Genomic DNA, 16,439 nt, shown 5'->3' with positions numbered 1-16,439 from the left:
GCTGGAAAGAAGCCAGTGCGCGCTGTGTTGTGGGTGTCGGCAGATGGTCTTCGTGTTGTAGACGACAAAACGAAGGTAATGAATCCCTTCAGTTTTCCATCACAGGCTCAGAAAACCTTGATCAAAAAGAAAGAACTGCCAGAGGAAGTACGTGTGGCTTTACTAGCTTTGAAGGTGGAAGTGCCTGAGCTCCAGCAGCTGATAATAGCAGTGAAGCTGCCATACTTCTGGTAAACTGACCTCCAAGAGGCCTGCTCTGGAAATGTGCACCTGCAGGAGTAGACGTGAGTAGAGTAAACAGGAAAGGTAACGTTGACACCTGCTGGAAAACTTTAGTACTACATCAAACCAGTTGTCATTCTTTCGGTGAGGTGAAATTACAGTTCATGTATTCAGCTGTAGGTTCTGAAATGGAAACCATTTTCTCTTCTTTCTTCTGTTTATTTCTTAATCTCTTAACTTTTTCATTTTGTGTTAGCTGTCTTGGTATTGATTACCATTGATCAGTTGAAGGGCAATTTTGTTTTTTCAACCAATGTTTTTGTGTGCAAGCGACTGATGGGAACAACAACCTTTTGAAATTGGTGCAGGATTAAACGAGTGTTTACCAGCAGCTGCACACTGGGCTGCAATGTAACTGTAGGACAAACGGGCATCATCCATTTCGTCCATTGAAAGTGCGGTTTTTGCCACTGACAGGCTCAGGTTGTTCTTATAAGACAACATTATGGAAATTATCCCTACAGAGATAGACCTTTTTAAAACCTCCTTTAAGAGCTTTTTGTTTAACCAGAAAATGCTCTGAGGTTGCTAGCGCTAAACCCACCAGACTCTCTTAAAAAAGCAATGCATTTAGCGTTTATAGAGCCAACATATTTCACATTTAAATTTGTAAACCATGTGTTTATTTCAACCAAAACTAGAGTTGTGATTGTTGAAAAAATGTAGAATGACCACCCAACATGTCTTTTTAAAAAAAAAAAAAAAAATGTTGTTTCTGTTGACTTTGAATGTATTTTACGATGCTAAAATTACTGTTTATTTACATGGAGTCCGGTCGCTTCAGCAAATTCACAATTTCGCGGATTTTTTTATGTTAAAAAAAAAAAAGGATCTTATCCTTCAACAGAAAGATCGACCTCCTTAGAAATCCTTTCCATGCTGTTGTCACACTTAGAATTATAATCTGAGTCTGTCAGTGGCAAAACAAGCCCTTTTGTGAATGTAAATAGAAGCTGCACAATTCCCACATACATTGTAGCTTGTTTTGCCGACTGCTGAGTGGAGCACTCTTGCTCCAGTTTTATTTTAAAGAACCAGTTTCTTATGTGTTAACTGCTGTGTAGATGTACTTCTTTCCTTAATTTGCACAATAATTTTCCTGTTAAGAATATACTTTTGAGTTGTCAAAGACTGACTGACTGACTGACTGACTGACTGACTGACTGACTGAGTGAGTGAAAAGAAATTCATATCTGTTTTCAATATAAAAATAAGTAATAGTTTTTTTTTTTTGTACCAATGTTAATTCCCCAAGAGAGTGGATACCAAGCTCTGCCAAGCAAGAAAAATATTCTAAAATGTTATTTTATTACCAGAAAATGTTTGTTCTGAAACAGTGATAGACAATCATGCGATCAATGTTCTATAGTATGTGAGAAAATACTGTTTAGTAGTCTAGGATCCTGTATTGAGCTGGTCTGTTGTGTTATGTTATTCTTTTGATTCTGCTTTTCTTCAGTTCTCTTGAAAGTAATAAAATATAAAGTTTAAGAAGATTTTCCAGGATTTCTCCATGAGTGAGACATTATGTTTTTATTTCAGAAAGCAGTGTCTGGTGCTAATACTTTAGGAGCTGGTAGTACAGTAGTTGAATCTTATTTGAGCACTCTTGAAGCTAAGTCACTGTTGCAATGCAATATATGCAATCATTCAGCCCACGTTATGAATTGACTTAACTGAGTGTCACTTAACATTAACCATAGGTTTTCAGCTCATAATAATGAAATAAAAATGTGTTTTGCAGGACCTGATTCTGGACCAGACAATAGAGAAGGTGTCATTCTGCGCTCCGGACCGTAACTTTGAGAGGGCGTTCTCTTACATCTGCAGGGACGGCACCACGCGACGTTGGATCTGCCATTGTTTTATGGCCATTAAAGACTCAGTAAGAACTCAGGCTCAGACTACAATACAGACCACATTGTTCTTGGGCTTAGATATCATGTCTAGTTTGGATGGGTTGTTATTCGGTTTGATTTAACTGACCGATGAAACGTAGACACTGGAAGGGGACAGCTGGAAAAGGAAAAAAGTGTGTATGTGTGTTTGCATGTTAGTATACAGGATGTGTATGTATACGTATTTACATATATAAATTAATGAAGAATTACATTGTTTTTTAATTAACTAAAGTATAACAATAAAAAGGGGGCAGGACAAATTTTAACTTCTTCCTACTCCTTTTTTAACATGGAAGTCTCTGTCTGAATCATTTACTATAAATTTCAAAGATATGTTTACTGAGCATTTTCTTTGTGATGGATTTCTTGCCTTTACTAAAATGTACATGCACATTGTTAATACTGAACATTGTGATTTACAAATGTTGGAGGACATGTTCATAGGATGTTCACTCTTTTGATTAAAATCTCTCTATAGACAATTTTAGTTGTTCTTCTTCTATCCCTCTGTCTGCCAATCATGGTATGCAAATCTTCAGTGTATTGTGTGTCATTTAAATGTGTTTACCATGTTAATATTAATTAATTTCTATACATCAGTGCTATGCTAGAAGCTTTGTGTTATATGAATGTTCTCATTGTCTCTTTCAGGGAGAGCGTCTCAGTCATGCTGTGGGTTGTGCATTCGCCGCCTGTCTGGAGCGAAAGCAGAAACGGGAGAAGGAGTGTGGGGTCACGGCAACCTTTGATGCCAACAGAACCACTTTCACCCGTGAGGGCTCATTTCGTGTTACTACGGCAACAGAGGCGGCAGAACGTGAGGAAGTTATGCGGCAGCTACAGGATGCTAAAAAAGGTCTGTATGTGTCATAGGGGTGTAACAATGCATTAATCTGGATCAATATATTGATTAAATCCTGAAAATATTGATACATATCATCATCTTTAAGACTTGATCTGTATTTTTTTAATTAAAAAGAGTGTTTTAATTTGAATCCCTGGAAGAGCTTAGTAACTTCAACTTTATTTGTGTCCCCAAAGGGCGATTGGGTGTGCAGCAAGTATAAACACATAAAAGACACATGAATACATACGAGGTATACACACAGTCATGAGTAGGGTTGGATTGGGGGGGGACTAGTGTAAGCCTGAACAAAAGTGAAAACTGGAACACAACTGTAATCAGTACAAGAACATATAATTACAAGGTGCATGGGTAGCAGCGTCAAGGGACACAATATAACCAACAACAACCATTGACCAGAACATTAGCATCCATTACATTACATCACCAACCCCTTTCTGACGTCCTCAACCAACACAATAGTAAACGGACTATAACCAATTTGGCAAGAAATTTGGCTTTTGGTATTATCTCATATTGGTTGCAGACCCCTGAATGAAATCGAATCAAAATCGTATCGTGGCAGACACTGATATCAGTAAATATTGTATTATAAGAATCAATATAATATTGTATTGTGACAACAATTTACACCCCTAATAAGTATTCTCATTCATTACTCCCTGACCTTGGAAATGGGTCGTCCAGTTCAAATTTGTCTTTTTTATTTTGTTCATTGTGGCTTTATTGCTTGAATGTTGCCCTTCTCCAATAGCAGAGAACGATGTGAAGGTTGCTGGGAACTCTGCCACTAGTGTGACAAACTCCTCCGCACACCAGACGGGAGGCTCCCCATCCCCCTCGTCCTCCCCACCTCTCTCTATGTCCGCCCTGGGACCCCAGGTGATACCACGCAGACATGCACCGGCAGAGGCTCTGGCCAGGCAGGGCTCTTTCAGAGGCTTCCCGGCCCTTAGTCAGAAAACTTCTCCCTTCAAACGACAGATGTCCCTGCGCATGAACGAGCTGCCCTCCACCATGCAGCGCAAGTCTGACTTTCCAATAAAGAATACAGGTGAGTTTGGTTTCCTGACCAACTGTACGTGGCCTCAGCTCCTCTGTTCTTATACACAACCTGCTAATTACCTTCGTGCCAACTGTCTGTATTTGCAAAATATTAGGGCTGCACAATATGAGGAAGATATCTCATTGCGGTTATTTTGACTGATATTCAGTTGCGATACGATTCACGATATTGGAGGGAATGATCATTTTTGTATCAATAGTCTTATTTTAATAAAAAGAAATTGAAATGATTAGTGTGATTTTTGCAAGGATCTGTACCAAACAAAGATGTTTTCTTTAGTCTGTAGGATAGGATTTGTAGGATGAGAAGTCTCTGCAGCTCCACAATACTTCTTCAGAATGGTTTGACACATATTTTGCTTATAACAAATATTGCGCCCTCCCCTCTGTTATTTAAATATTGCGTTAGTCCATTATGCTTTTGATAAAATTGTCATTATTGTGCAGCCCTAGCAAAAATCCACCCTGAAGAAGGAATCTCTGAAACAAAAGTCTTCTTCTTGAGTTGGATAAGTAATATACATTATTGTAAAAACAAGAAAAACTATGACATGTCCTATCTTCTGTGCGTTTTATATTTTCTTTCGATTAACTTCTCTCTGGCGTTTGCCCTCCAGTCCCTGAAGTAGAAGGAGAAAGTGACAGCATCAGCTCCCTGTGCACTCAGATAGCCTCAGCATTCAGTGGACCCCCAGAGGACCCCTTCTCCTCAGCACCAATGCCCAAACCCGCTTCATCCCCACAGTCTCCTGTAGCACCAGGTAACATCAGCTAAACCTCTTCTTAGACCCTTAATATCTAACATAGTGTTCTGGACTGCAACGTTTTAAATAAACTAATTGCATATTTTTGCTTTTCTGGTATTTACTGTCATGAAGTTTTATTAAATAGATCGCAATATTAGTTAGAAATTTATGACAATTAGGGCTGGGCAATATGGAGAAAATCAAATCACAATATTTTTGACCAAATACCTCTGTAGCAATACTGCAATGAAATTGTTGTTGACTATTGGTGCTTTACAAAGCTTTCACACAATGAGATTTTTGATGAATAATCAGTAATGTGGGTAAAGGCAAATAATAGAACAGTTACAACAGTCTGGTAAGATCAGAAAATTGCACAGTAATGCAGCCTTTAAAACCAGGAAAAGACACCACTTATGTCATATTACAATATCCAAGATCTTAGACGATATCTAGCCTCATATCACAAAATTTATATAATATTGATATATTGCCCAGCTCTACTGACAATTGTAGCAACAGGTTTTAGCTTCTTGTTTCTACAAAAATATAAGTTTAGAGACATTAGCTTAGAATGACTGTAATAGACGTATTATCAGTTTTGCACTTGCTATAAAAAACTGCCACAACCAGGGAATTAGGAAGCACACACTAATACATTGGTTTTGCGCCGCAGATTTAAAAAAAAAAAAGTTATCTGTGGCGAACTAATCTGGCCAACAGTCTTATTCATTGCCCACATTCATCGCTGCTGAAAACAAATAGACTTCCAGTGAAGATTGTGTTGCTTGCAGCTCAACTTTGTAGTCCGAGAATGTGCGTCTGCTCATATTTTAACTACAATTGTAACATTTATTTTAAATGCGTGATTTTGCACCTATTAAGACTGCTAATTAACTGCACGGTCATATTGTGCACGTCTAACAAAAGATCAACCCTTGTCATCCGACACAAAAGCCTGCTTGTTCTAGCTTTGGTCTCTTATCTGCTGTAGTGAACGGCACAGCTCCTGCCTTCTCTGCTGCTGCTGCTGCTACTGCTAACCCCCCAGTTCTGCCCCCTGCTCTGCCTGCTCGAGACACTAACCCCTGGGCTAAGACCCCAGCAGGGGCACCGGCCTCAGCACAGCCAGGTAAGCAGCACTTCAGTGAGGCTAAATTGACAAGTTTGGGTGTCACAGGGTGCACTAAGAGTTTACTTATTAAAAATAAAAGATATGGACATTACAAAGTTCCTTTGAATTATTGTAAAAGTCAAAGGTCCTCTGATTCTTGCATCGTGTTTCTGAAGATGTCAATCATAGAATATTGTCAATAAGTTCCTATACTTTTATTGTGTAATAAAAAATTAGTTGTCATCAGACTCTCCTAAATCAGCTGTTCCCCATTTCCAATCTTGATGTTAAAGTGCCCATATTATGAAAAATCCCCTTTTCTGGGATTTGGGTTGTTATTTGTGTCTCTGGTGCTTCCACACATACAAACTTGGAAAAATAACTATCCTTGGTGTTTAGAGTGAGATCCGGTTTCTGAATGTCCTCTGCCTTCAGTCTCCAGGTGAGCTGTCCAACATCTGCACGGCTTTCTACGTCACTAGAGACGAGGTGGCTAACCGTAGCACATGCTAGTACTAGCATGCTAGCTTGTTCTGAATGTCAAAAAACTGCTACAACACACACTAGTTCATCATAATCTCCAAAATAACTACTTCCTGTCCCTGTTGTGTCCCTGGTCTAGAAGAAGTCTCCCAGCTAATCCTGCCTTGGACTGACCAAAGTTGGAGAAAGAGTTATTTAGCTGATGGGGTCTTACCTAGCTACTGAGCATGTGCAGCTCCCAACAAAGATAGTATAGAAGTGTGATGTCTCTCTCTGGAGCTAAAACAGAGACCTAAACACACAGGGGGGAAAAGAGCATCCGCAGCAATGTGCAGTACAACACAAATATGGTGTTTTTTGAAAATGAAACCATGTAAACCTATTCTGGGACAACCTCAAAATACAGTTATGAACCTGGAAAAGAGCATAATATGGGCGCTTTAAGCTAAAATAAGCTAAGATAACTGGCTGCAGCATTATATTTAACAGGCAAATATGAGAGTGGTATCGATCTTCTTCACCAGAAAGCCGATTAGCATATTTCCAAAAATGTCTTAAAAAAAAAAAAAACTTCATTTAAACTAGTGATAGCAATGACCTGAGAGTATGAATCTTTACTGTTATTTGCAACTTGCAACCATGAATTTCATCAGTATGTATTTCTATTTAACTGATGAACTGTTGCTGTTGTTCTCCCAATTAAGTTTGTTTGATGTGTATTCACTTCCTTTGTTTTGCCTTTCTGTGCACTTTCTGCCAACAGGAAGTAACTGGTCATCCCCTACTCCGGTGATAGTGGTCCCCCCCACATCCTCCCCATCCATGTCCTCACACAAACGCACACCATCAGAAGCAGACCGCTGGCTAGAAGAAGTCACCAAGTCTGTCCGAGTCCCGCAACCTAACCCCATTGTGGCAGCAGCCCAGCCGCCCACCCAGCCGTTCTCTGCCCCTGTGGCGATGCCTGTGCCGTCTGTTCCCCCGGTGGCCTTCGTGTCCTCTCTGCCCTCGGCCGTGCCCATGTTGCCCCCTCGCCAGCCGGCCTTCCACACTCAGGCTCCAGCTTCCTACCCGATGCCCAACGGGCTGCCGTTCCCTCAGCCTAGCGTGCCTGTGGTTGGCATCACTCCTTCACAGATGGTGGCTAATGTGTTTGGCTCAGCCACACAACCACAGCCATATCCCATCTCGGCCTCCACGACACCGCAGCATGATCCCCAGGCTGTCGGCAACATCAGCCCGTTCATCAAACAACCACAATTAAATGCAGTGAACCCTGCTCCCCTCCAGCCATCCAATGGTAGTGTGACCTTTAACGGGGCAGACAGTTGGGCTGCTCCGTCCCAACTCGCTCCATCCTCCCCGGCCACCCAGCCGCCCCCACAGCCGCAGGAAGATGCCTTTGAGGCCCAGTGGGCAGCCTTGGAGGGCCGCTCGCGCCAGCGCACCACAGCCTCCCCAACAAATCCTTTCTCCACTGAGCTGCACAAAACCTTTGAAATCCAGCTCTGACTGGACAATAAGGAGGCCATTTTAGTTGGGGAAGCAGATGTATGATTGACTAAAGAAGAAAAGGGGAACGTCCTCCTGCCTCTCTTCATCTCTGTTTCAGTGGACAAACTCAGCAGGACCGAAAAGAACCGGGAGACAGCGGAGAGCAACGGGTGACTCAAAGGAAGCAGAACTCTGCACAGCAGTGATGGGAGAAAGAAACAAAACCAGTTGCTGTTAACAAGAGTGCAGCTCCCCAAGCATTTCATTAGCATTGTCTGTATTGTTTTGTTTGTGCTGTGAAGCGCAAGGTCATCATTACCCTGTGTAATATCTGCACCGAGCCACACCCAGCCCCCTGTCAGCCCCCATGTACCCACCCAGGTGTGGTGACTCCCGTCCCCGGCCAGCCTTGGCTCGGTCCTGCTCTCAGCGCTCTCCGTTGACAGGACGGGACGTCCCTCCTCTGGCAGAGAAACTGCAGCACTGAGAGAACTCAGCTTCCAGATGAGAAGTTATCTATAATAACTTCCCAATCCGAAGAATTAAGTGAGACAAAATGCCAAAATCTTTATTTTTATGCATTAAGTATATTTTAAATAGCTTTGGAACCTAACAGAAGAGTTGTAAGTAATCGTGCCAAAGGCACAGGCTAGCTACAGTGAGACAAAATTTATGTTCATGTATACAAGAAATGATCGTATATATTATACATGAATATATATATAAATATATATATATATATATCTATAAAGAATCTATACTGTACACACAGCTTACAGCAGTGCTAATTTTTAATGTGATGTAAAGAGATTTTTTGAAGGGACAGCTGCTTTTACTTTTGTGTTTTGTTTCGTTTCATTTTATTTTTGAAGAAAAAACTCTTTTATTGCCGTCTTTTGCATCCTGTGATTGGATGTGAAACATCTAACTGTAAATAGGGTATCATTGCAGCAACAATCAATGTGGACCTAGCAATGGTGGTGTTGCCCAACTGGTTGCCTCTCTTACCTGTGCTCAGTTTTTAATAGTTCAGTACACATCAGTACTTACCATTTTACTTCTTCATTGTCATTCTTTTCTGTGTGTGTGGTAATGACCTTGTTTTTTTATTTAACATAGTAGGGTGTGTCATCTATTGTTTCTCCACTGCTAATATTATTTTTTTAAGTAGTCGATTTCTAAATTTTTATTTTGCACAAGCACTAAAGTAGATGATTTGACCTCACAGGTTAGTCCGTTGTGGGGCTGACCTGCCCTGACCTCCGTTAGCCTGCTGTGGGTCTGACGGTCAGCAGAATACTACTGGGAGATGAGAACGGTTTCCTCTCTCACTGTCTGATTTCTCTCATGTCATGTTTTTTTAGTTTTGTTTTTTTTAATCAAACTTGTGAATATGATCTATTTTTCCATTTTGTAATTATTTCATTACTTTATTCCACTTCTCTGAAGAAATATTGAAGCTAAAAGATTGAATAAATTGATGGTGATAAAGGAAAAAGTGGTCTGTGTTCTTGAGTGAATACAGTCATGTTTTGAATTTATTCACATTGACGACTAAACAGGTACTAGTCATTTGGGTACAAGCTATACCTTAAACAATGAGTCAGTTAAAATGTTTTTATATATTTATAAAACAAAAATGACAAACATCCACTGGTTCCAGCCTCTCAGGTGTGATTTATATGATTGTACATTTAATATCTTTTGGTTTTACACAATTTTAGACAAAACAAGCCATTTGAATGGGCTTCCTTGGACCCTGGAAAACTTAAATGGGCATATTCTTTCACAATTTTCCTTCACTAAATGTTAATTGAGAAAATGATTGGTCTAATAATCCATAATAAAAAGAAAGTTACTTTACAGCCCTAGTACAAGCACATGTATAATATGCTTAATGTATGAATATCAAGGAAAAGAACTAGAAGCAGCGTCTAACAGATGTTAAACTGAGTGGACTGTTGACATTACTGCAAATTCTTTGCTCAAAGCATGAAGGATTCATTTATATTGGACCTTTTTTTGTGGTTTGGCTTTTATGGCCTTTATTCACAGGGCAGCTTCAAGGCAGGAAAGGGGGGGGGGGCAACATGCACTGGGTGAGCTAGAGGTCGCCCCACATTAGACCATTTTAAGTAGCTGATTTATAAATGAGTTAATTATTGCAGCATTATAAAAACAATGCTGCAACAAATTGCCTGTTGTGTGGATGCAGGAGTGAGTCTGTTGTTATTCCCCCCTTCCAGCAGGTGGCGCTGACTGGAGAGCGTCGTCCCGGTGCAGCAGCAGCGTCGATATAAATACAGCCCAGAAGCCATGTATCAGTTCATCAAAGAGAAGCAAGAATACATGTGTGTTAGACTAGCGTAAGAAACGTAAAGGTAAGATTCAAACTTCATCTGTTAGTACACAGAAGTATTGTTCTGCTGTTATGCAGTAACGGTATTGTATCCAATCAGCCCGAGGACGCAGGACTGCACAAGCCGCAGAGTTAACGGGCTAGCAAGTTAACCGGCTGGCTTTAGTGGCTAACCAGACTAACGGTGGTTTAAATTTGCCTTAACGAGAATAGTGAACCACAAAAAAATAGCAGAAAATAATGTCCGTTAGTCTTGCCTTAAAACTAGTTTTTGACGCCGTTGTGCAAGAGCTAACGGAATGCTAGCAGAGTTTAAACTGCTAGCTAGCTAGCTAGCTAGCTGTGAAACGGCCATTCAGCGTTCGAGTGACGGCTAATGTGAACTCGTGTGAACCCTACAGGTTCGTCATGTAGCAGCTAGCTAAGTATTCAGTTAAACAAACGCTGCTGTAAATGGTGTGCTTGTAAATTGGCATCACGCAGAAGGGTCGGGCTAAACCACCGTTAGCAAGCCCGGTAACGAATTAGCTAACGTGACACAACTTGACCTGCCGGTGTTGCACTAATTGCTGTAATCCATTCAGTTCTGTGACCTACCGGTAATTTTGCCACTCAATTATATTTTAAATTTTACTTTATCACATACCTTACTTTGGGAGCTGTTGCTAAACGTGATGCCCCATAGGGTGACCGATTTTGATAGTAAAAGCTGTAGTGTATAACGTTGAGTGAGTCTGTCTGCACAGCACTAACTCATCTGGATAAATCCAGACTTTTTGCATGCATTAATCCTCTAACGTTACAGAATATGGGAGAGACAGCTTTGGCTACATATAAATATCATCTGTCGGTGCATATCAAATGTCCAATGTTTGGGCTATCAAAAGGATTTTTGCAATAAAGGTGTGATTAAAAACAAAGCTGGAAGTGGCAATATAGCTGAAATCTCCACATGCTATGATGTTAAGGTGAAGGCCTCCAGGGTGTCCAGGCTTCGAAATCCTAACTTGTGAATGAGGATGGTTTGGTAAAGTGTATCAGTTTAAAATGGTGCACATAATACCAGCAAATTTTGCAGTTGGGTAATATCAAATGTAATATTGATCCCTAGAACATAGATGCAGCTTTAATGTTACTACAGTGAGGAGAAGTTTCTTCCCTCAGGGCATCCAGGCCTTGAACTTGCACATCATTTATAATTGATTATTTAGTCTGGTTATGCAGATTTTTATCTATCTGGTTTATTCTGGTTATATATGCATATATTACTGGATTATGTACTAGTTATATTTTTCCTTATTTAACTCTGTTTATGAATGAAGGACCTTTTTGGTGTTGCCTTTGATTCAGAGAGATGCAGTGCCTGTCCAGATCACAGAAACGAAGCCAAGTTTACATGGGATCCCACTGACACCAAAGAAAGGTAAAACAGCCCTCACCTTTTTTATTAACAAACGCACGGTTTTGTACATGCAGATCCAGCCACTGAGGACCAACTGGGCTTGTGTGCTTTTTGGCTCTAGGTTTGCACTTTTCAGCCAGCTGTGGATCACTACCCATCACCATGTCACATCGAGGGTCTGTAACTGCTGTCATATCAGTACTAGGGGCCACCTTAGGAGGGCTGCTCATATGGCAAGTTTACCGAACAAAAAGGAAGAGGCTGCCTTCCGTCCAGAAGGTGGCTGATCCTGTGGAATCTCCATGTCTTGTTGAAAAGGATTTTACAGCTGTGGAGTATCCATACACCAAACTGCCATGTGTGCTGGAAAAAGAGTTTAAGGCTGTGGAGTGTCAGACTACACAACCGCCTCCTCCTGTACAGATGCCCTCATCTGAACAGCTGCTGGGAGTGAAACCAGTCATTGTGAGCTCTGAAGAAGAATGGCAGCAGCTGTGGCCACTGATGCAAAAAGAACTGTCAGTCTTCCCTGTGCTGGGGCTCGACTGTGAATGGGTAAAGACCAAAGGCGTAAGAAATACCTTTTTCATGTATGAAGAGGGAAAATGCCACCCTGCATGATTGATTCGGCCGTTGAGCACTATAGGAATCCACATCTGTTCTAAAACACCGACCCTTTTTTGCTTTGGTTTTAGATGTTGGAATCAACATCAGTCACCCCTTTTTTAAACAAAAATTTAATTAAAAGATTAAAATGGGAGTCCTAACAACAGTGACAGCCTGATAAACCAGAAAGCAATTCACTCAAAAGTAAATAACTGCCTTGTGCACAAAGCTGATTCTAAATATAAAATGCATTTAACATCCAGTTTTCGGATCTATGCTAGTGTCAGGTAATCAGAAGGGTGGGGTTTTCATTTAAACATCCACCTATAGCATTTCAAGTTGCTCATGGTTTTGTCTGACCTGGCTGCTGTTTCCTGTTGCAGGTGTCTGTGAAAGGCCGAACCTCTGCAGTCTCCCTGTTACAGATGGCCACATATTCAGGGCGCTGTGTCCTGGTGAGGCTGCTGGCGTTTCGCAGTGGCCAGCAGCCATTTCCTCTCAGCTTAATGGAAGTCCTCCGAGATCCACACATTTTGAAAGTTGGCGTTGGTTGCTATGAAGATGGCAAGAGACTGACGCGTGACTACGGCTTGTCGCTGACGTGTACCGTTGACCTGCGCTACCTTGCCTTAAGACAAAGGTACGGTTTGGTTGTGGCAGTTTGTTCTTGGAAAGCAGGATACTTTTTCCTCTTGTTTGGTTGTCTGTCGTAATATCTATATAAAATGCAAATGATCCTCTTAAATTCTGTATCCATTCTCAGGCAAGCTAAAGTGAATAATGGCCTGAGTCTGAAGTCTTTGGCTGAAGATCTGTTGAATATATCTCTAGATAAATCCCTGGAGCTCCGCTGCAGTGACTGGGAGGCAGATCAACTAACGCTGCAGCAGGTCATTTATTGTATTACGCTCCACGTTTTTCATATTTCTCACTTTTCAGTCTTTGCTTTAGTGAATAAATCTATGTGAGGGAGTGGGAGAAGTACAGTTTAGAATCAAATTCCCGGTATTGGTATCAATACTCCTGATTGAATCATCAGTACAACAGGAAAAAACAATTTAAGTTTTTATTTTTTTTATTTTGTTAAAGTTGGTTGAATTAAGTTTTTAAATTACATATTTCATAAACCTGTAGGACTGTGAAATTATCTGGGACATTGCCACGTTTTTCTCAGTGGCTCTACCCACCCTGATGATGTTCCTCTTTTCATCTGTAGATGACTTATGCTGCCAGAGATGCCCAAGCGTCCATCGCTCTCTTCCTCAATCTCCTCTGCCTTCACTCTGAAGCCGGGCCCGACTCCTCCAGCGGGAGCTCTTACTCGGAGTTGGTTGCCCGCTGCCAGGGCCTGGTGGACGTGCCCTTTAGGAGCCGAGGAGATGGAGACGACAGGGCCTCTGATGGAGAAAAGAGGCGGAAACTGCGGAAAACGCCCCCATGTGAAAGCCCGGGGTCTGGAGATCAGCAAGTCCCAGACCCTCGAAGGAATAAGAGGAAGCCTCTGGGTGTGGGCTATTCTGCCAGGTGAGGATGGACCACACCATCTGCCTAGAGGGGGCTGCACAATGGAAATGTCAAATGCTAGATTCCAATTATGCTAGATTACAAATTCTTTTCGATAACTTTTAATAAAGGTTACAATCAGATTAAGTTAATTATAGGATTTTAAAAAATCAGACTAGAAACAAAGGATTTTGTTCAACAACCTCTCTCTCTGTTACAGGAAGTCTCCACTCTATGATAACTGCTTCCTCCATGCTCCAGATGGCCAGCCTCTGTGTACCTGTGACAAGAAGAAAGCCAAATGGTACCTAGATAAAGGAATAGGAGGTACACTGGATAACTCCTAACATGGAACCATTAAACGTGTCAGAAAATCTGGATCGTTTAAAGCTGCAGTGGGTTGATTGCAAAAATGGCAGAATTTGAAGTAGTGAGACCTCTTCCTGCAGCTCTCCCTCTCTCTTCTGTCACACAGGAAATGCCTGTGCAGAACAGCCAATAGGAACGCTTTATTGCTCTCTTGCTCACTCCCTCTCTTCTCAGATCACAACAATTATTTTTGGTGTCAAACAATCCATATTAACCTTTAACAAATTGTAAAGTGCCTACTACAGCTTTAAGCTACAAGATGCAACTTTTTTTTTTTTTTTAAATGGCTCTGTCATTCAGTTAGTTCAGAGTTCTACTCTTGCCATTGTTTAACTGGGGATATCTTCTGCAGTATATCGCTGAAGATGTAATTGACTTTATTTCTGCTTCTGACCCAGTGCTCCAGAGTGAAGAGCCTTTTGTAGTGAGGCTGCTGTTTGAGCCGTCGGGACGTCCTGACTCCCAACAGGACTACTATCTCACTGCAAAGGAGAATCTCTGTGTGGTCTGTGGGAAAGAAGAGTCCTACATCAGGTCTGACACGTGTTACTTACTTTTTTTGTTTTGTTTTTAACCTCAATTCATCTGAATTTAAAGTTCTTTTCTTCTTCTCTGGTTTAGAAACATCTGTAAATTTCTGTTATACTAGGAATTAATTATATTTATTGTGCAATTGTCTTTTCTCTTTTTTTTGTCCAATTGCAAAGACTTCCAGTGATGAAAAATCAGAGAAAAGCAGCAAATTCTCACATTTCAGATGCTTAAACCAGTGCTTTTCATTTCTTGATACATGAATGAATCAAGTTGTTTCAGGATTACGGTACACGCTAAGGCCCGTTACGTGTTCAATTTCCTTAAACCGAGGATTTCAGTTGCCAAGAATTCCATAAAACACTAAAAATGCACTAAATGTTATGCTAAGAGTCCTGTTTTTTACGATCTATAATAACTATGAACTTAATTACGTGACATGTCGGGTTAATTATTAATGTATTTCTAAGTAAATATTTCCTTCGGTCCCACAGGAAAAACATTGTGCCACATGAGTACAGACGGCATTTTCCCACTGAGATGAAGGACCACAACTCCCATGACATCCTGCTGCTCTGCACCAGCTGCCACGCCGCCTCCAATGTGCACGACGGCTTCCTGAAGCAGCGTCTGGCTGAAGAGTTCGCCGCCCCCCAGGGCTGCGAGGAGGGAGTTCGCCTGCTGGAGGACTCGGACCGACGGCACGTACGTTCGGCGGCCCGGGCTCTGCTCACCGCCGCGGGGCTGCCGGAGCAGCGCCGCGAGGAGCTGCAGGCTGCCATCAAGAGCTTCCTCGGCATGGACCGGGACCAGGAGCTGACGGATGAGGGGCTGCAGCAGGCCGCCGAGTTGGAGACGAGGTGAATTTATACTCGGGCTGTGTGATGACAGATTTACATTCAAACAAAACCAAATTCTTCTATTTTGTGTTTCTTTTATATGGGTGTAATACTTCAGTATTATTAATATATATTAATAATACTACAACTAGCTGAACCCTTAAACACGTTTGGAGTGTGAGTCCAGAACAAAGATGAGTGTGGACCAAAAAGTTGAAATGCATTGTTGCTGTGTACCACAGAGACGGAGGGGCTGGGAACTGCAAGATTAAATATTCATATCCAAAAACATGAGCCACAAGCGATCGCTCGGCCTATAAAAGCATATGGTGAAGGATGTTTTATGAACTTTGGATTGAGAAACATTTTTTGCAGTTTTTGTGCGTCATGAGGTTCATGAACCAATAAAAGCCAAGTTGGTTAAGATGTATACCAGTAGCACCAACGTGTGTAAAACAGGCTGCACTTCTGACAAACCACAGAATGGCTCATAAATACAAGACAAACATCAGTAAGGAGACAAAATGAATTGCTCGTCACAAAGTTCCTTGATTTCTTTTTATGGGGCTGTGTGCGGCCAAACATTTGTGGTTTCTGTTTTTTAAATGGGCTCAGGTCAGTTTGCGGTTCCATTTATCTGTTCATAACCTTTACTGCAAGTATAGGTTGCCTGCAGCGAGTGAAGCCTGTGTGATACTGGAATGTTTTATTTATGAAAAGTGATATTTTGAGAATGAACTGGTCAATAAAATGCGTGTTTCAAACCACCTCAAATACCTTTTGACCATTTTGGCCCTGCCAGTGTACTGGTCAGTCTTTAATAGTCCCGTTGATCTGTGAACACGCAGTCTTTAATAGTCCCGTTCATCTATGAACACGC

General features: G+C 41.4%; 2 protein-coding genes across 10 annotated transcripts in view; both read left to right on the top strand.

Annotated features, from left to right (window-relative positions):
- numb (NUMB endocytic adaptor protein) overlaps window positions 1-9,448 on the top strand; it is a 51,883-nt gene extending 42,435 nt beyond the window's left edge. For 4 of the 8 annotated variants that reach the window (XM_032511078.1, XM_032511077.1, XM_032511073.1 and 1 more), the window contains 7 exons: window positions 1-75; window positions 2,027-2,167; window positions 2,835-3,039; window positions 3,803-4,102; window positions 4,731-4,874; window positions 5,854-5,991; window positions 7,220-9,448. In XM_032511078.1, the coding sequence (XP_032366969.1) occupies window positions 1-75; window positions 2,027-2,167; window positions 2,835-3,039; window positions 3,803-4,102; window positions 4,731-4,874; window positions 5,854-5,991; window positions 7,220-7,968 (1,752 nt within the window). In that variant the 3' untranslated portion in view covers window positions 7,969-9,448. The remainder of the gene's footprint in view (window positions 76-2,026; window positions 2,168-2,834; window positions 3,040-3,802; window positions 4,103-4,730; window positions 4,875-5,853; window positions 5,992-7,219) is intronic. The other 4 variants (XM_032511074.1, XM_032511072.1, XM_032511076.1 and 1 more) reach the window with 2 other exon arrangements.
- Window positions 9,449-10,194: 746 nt separating this feature from the next.
- exd2 (exonuclease 3'-5' domain containing 2) overlaps window positions 10,195-16,439 on the top strand; it is a 7,250-nt gene continuing 1,005 nt past the window's right edge. The window contains exons 1-9 of one of the 2 annotated variants that reach the window (XM_032511081.1): window positions 10,195-10,331; window positions 11,660-11,732; window positions 11,833-12,266; window positions 12,701-12,957; window positions 13,081-13,207; window positions 13,534-13,841; window positions 14,041-14,147; window positions 14,588-14,723; window positions 15,215-15,580. In XM_032511081.1, coding sequence (XP_032366972.1) covers window positions 11,874-12,266; window positions 12,701-12,957; window positions 13,081-13,207; window positions 13,534-13,841; window positions 14,041-14,147; window positions 14,588-14,723; window positions 15,215-15,580 — 1,694 coding nt within the window. In that variant the 5' untranslated portion in view covers window positions 10,195-10,331; window positions 11,660-11,732; window positions 11,833-11,873. Of the gene's footprint in view, window positions 10,332-11,659; window positions 11,733-11,832; window positions 12,282-12,700; window positions 12,958-13,080; window positions 13,208-13,533; window positions 13,842-14,040; window positions 14,148-14,587; window positions 14,724-15,214; window positions 15,581-16,439 lie in introns of both variants that reach the window. The other variant, XM_032511080.1, reaches the window with a different exon arrangement.

The sequence above is a fragment of the Etheostoma spectabile genome, unplaced genomic scaffold (assembly GCF_008692095.1).
Source record: "Etheostoma spectabile isolate EspeVRDwgs_2016 unplaced genomic scaffold, UIUC_Espe_1.0 scaffold314, whole genome shotgun sequence".
NCBI lineage: Eukaryota > Metazoa > Chordata > Actinopteri > Perciformes > Percidae > Etheostoma > Etheostoma spectabile.
Note: the sequence above shows the minus strand (reverse complement) of the source record. Positions and strands in the feature narration are given on the sequence as shown.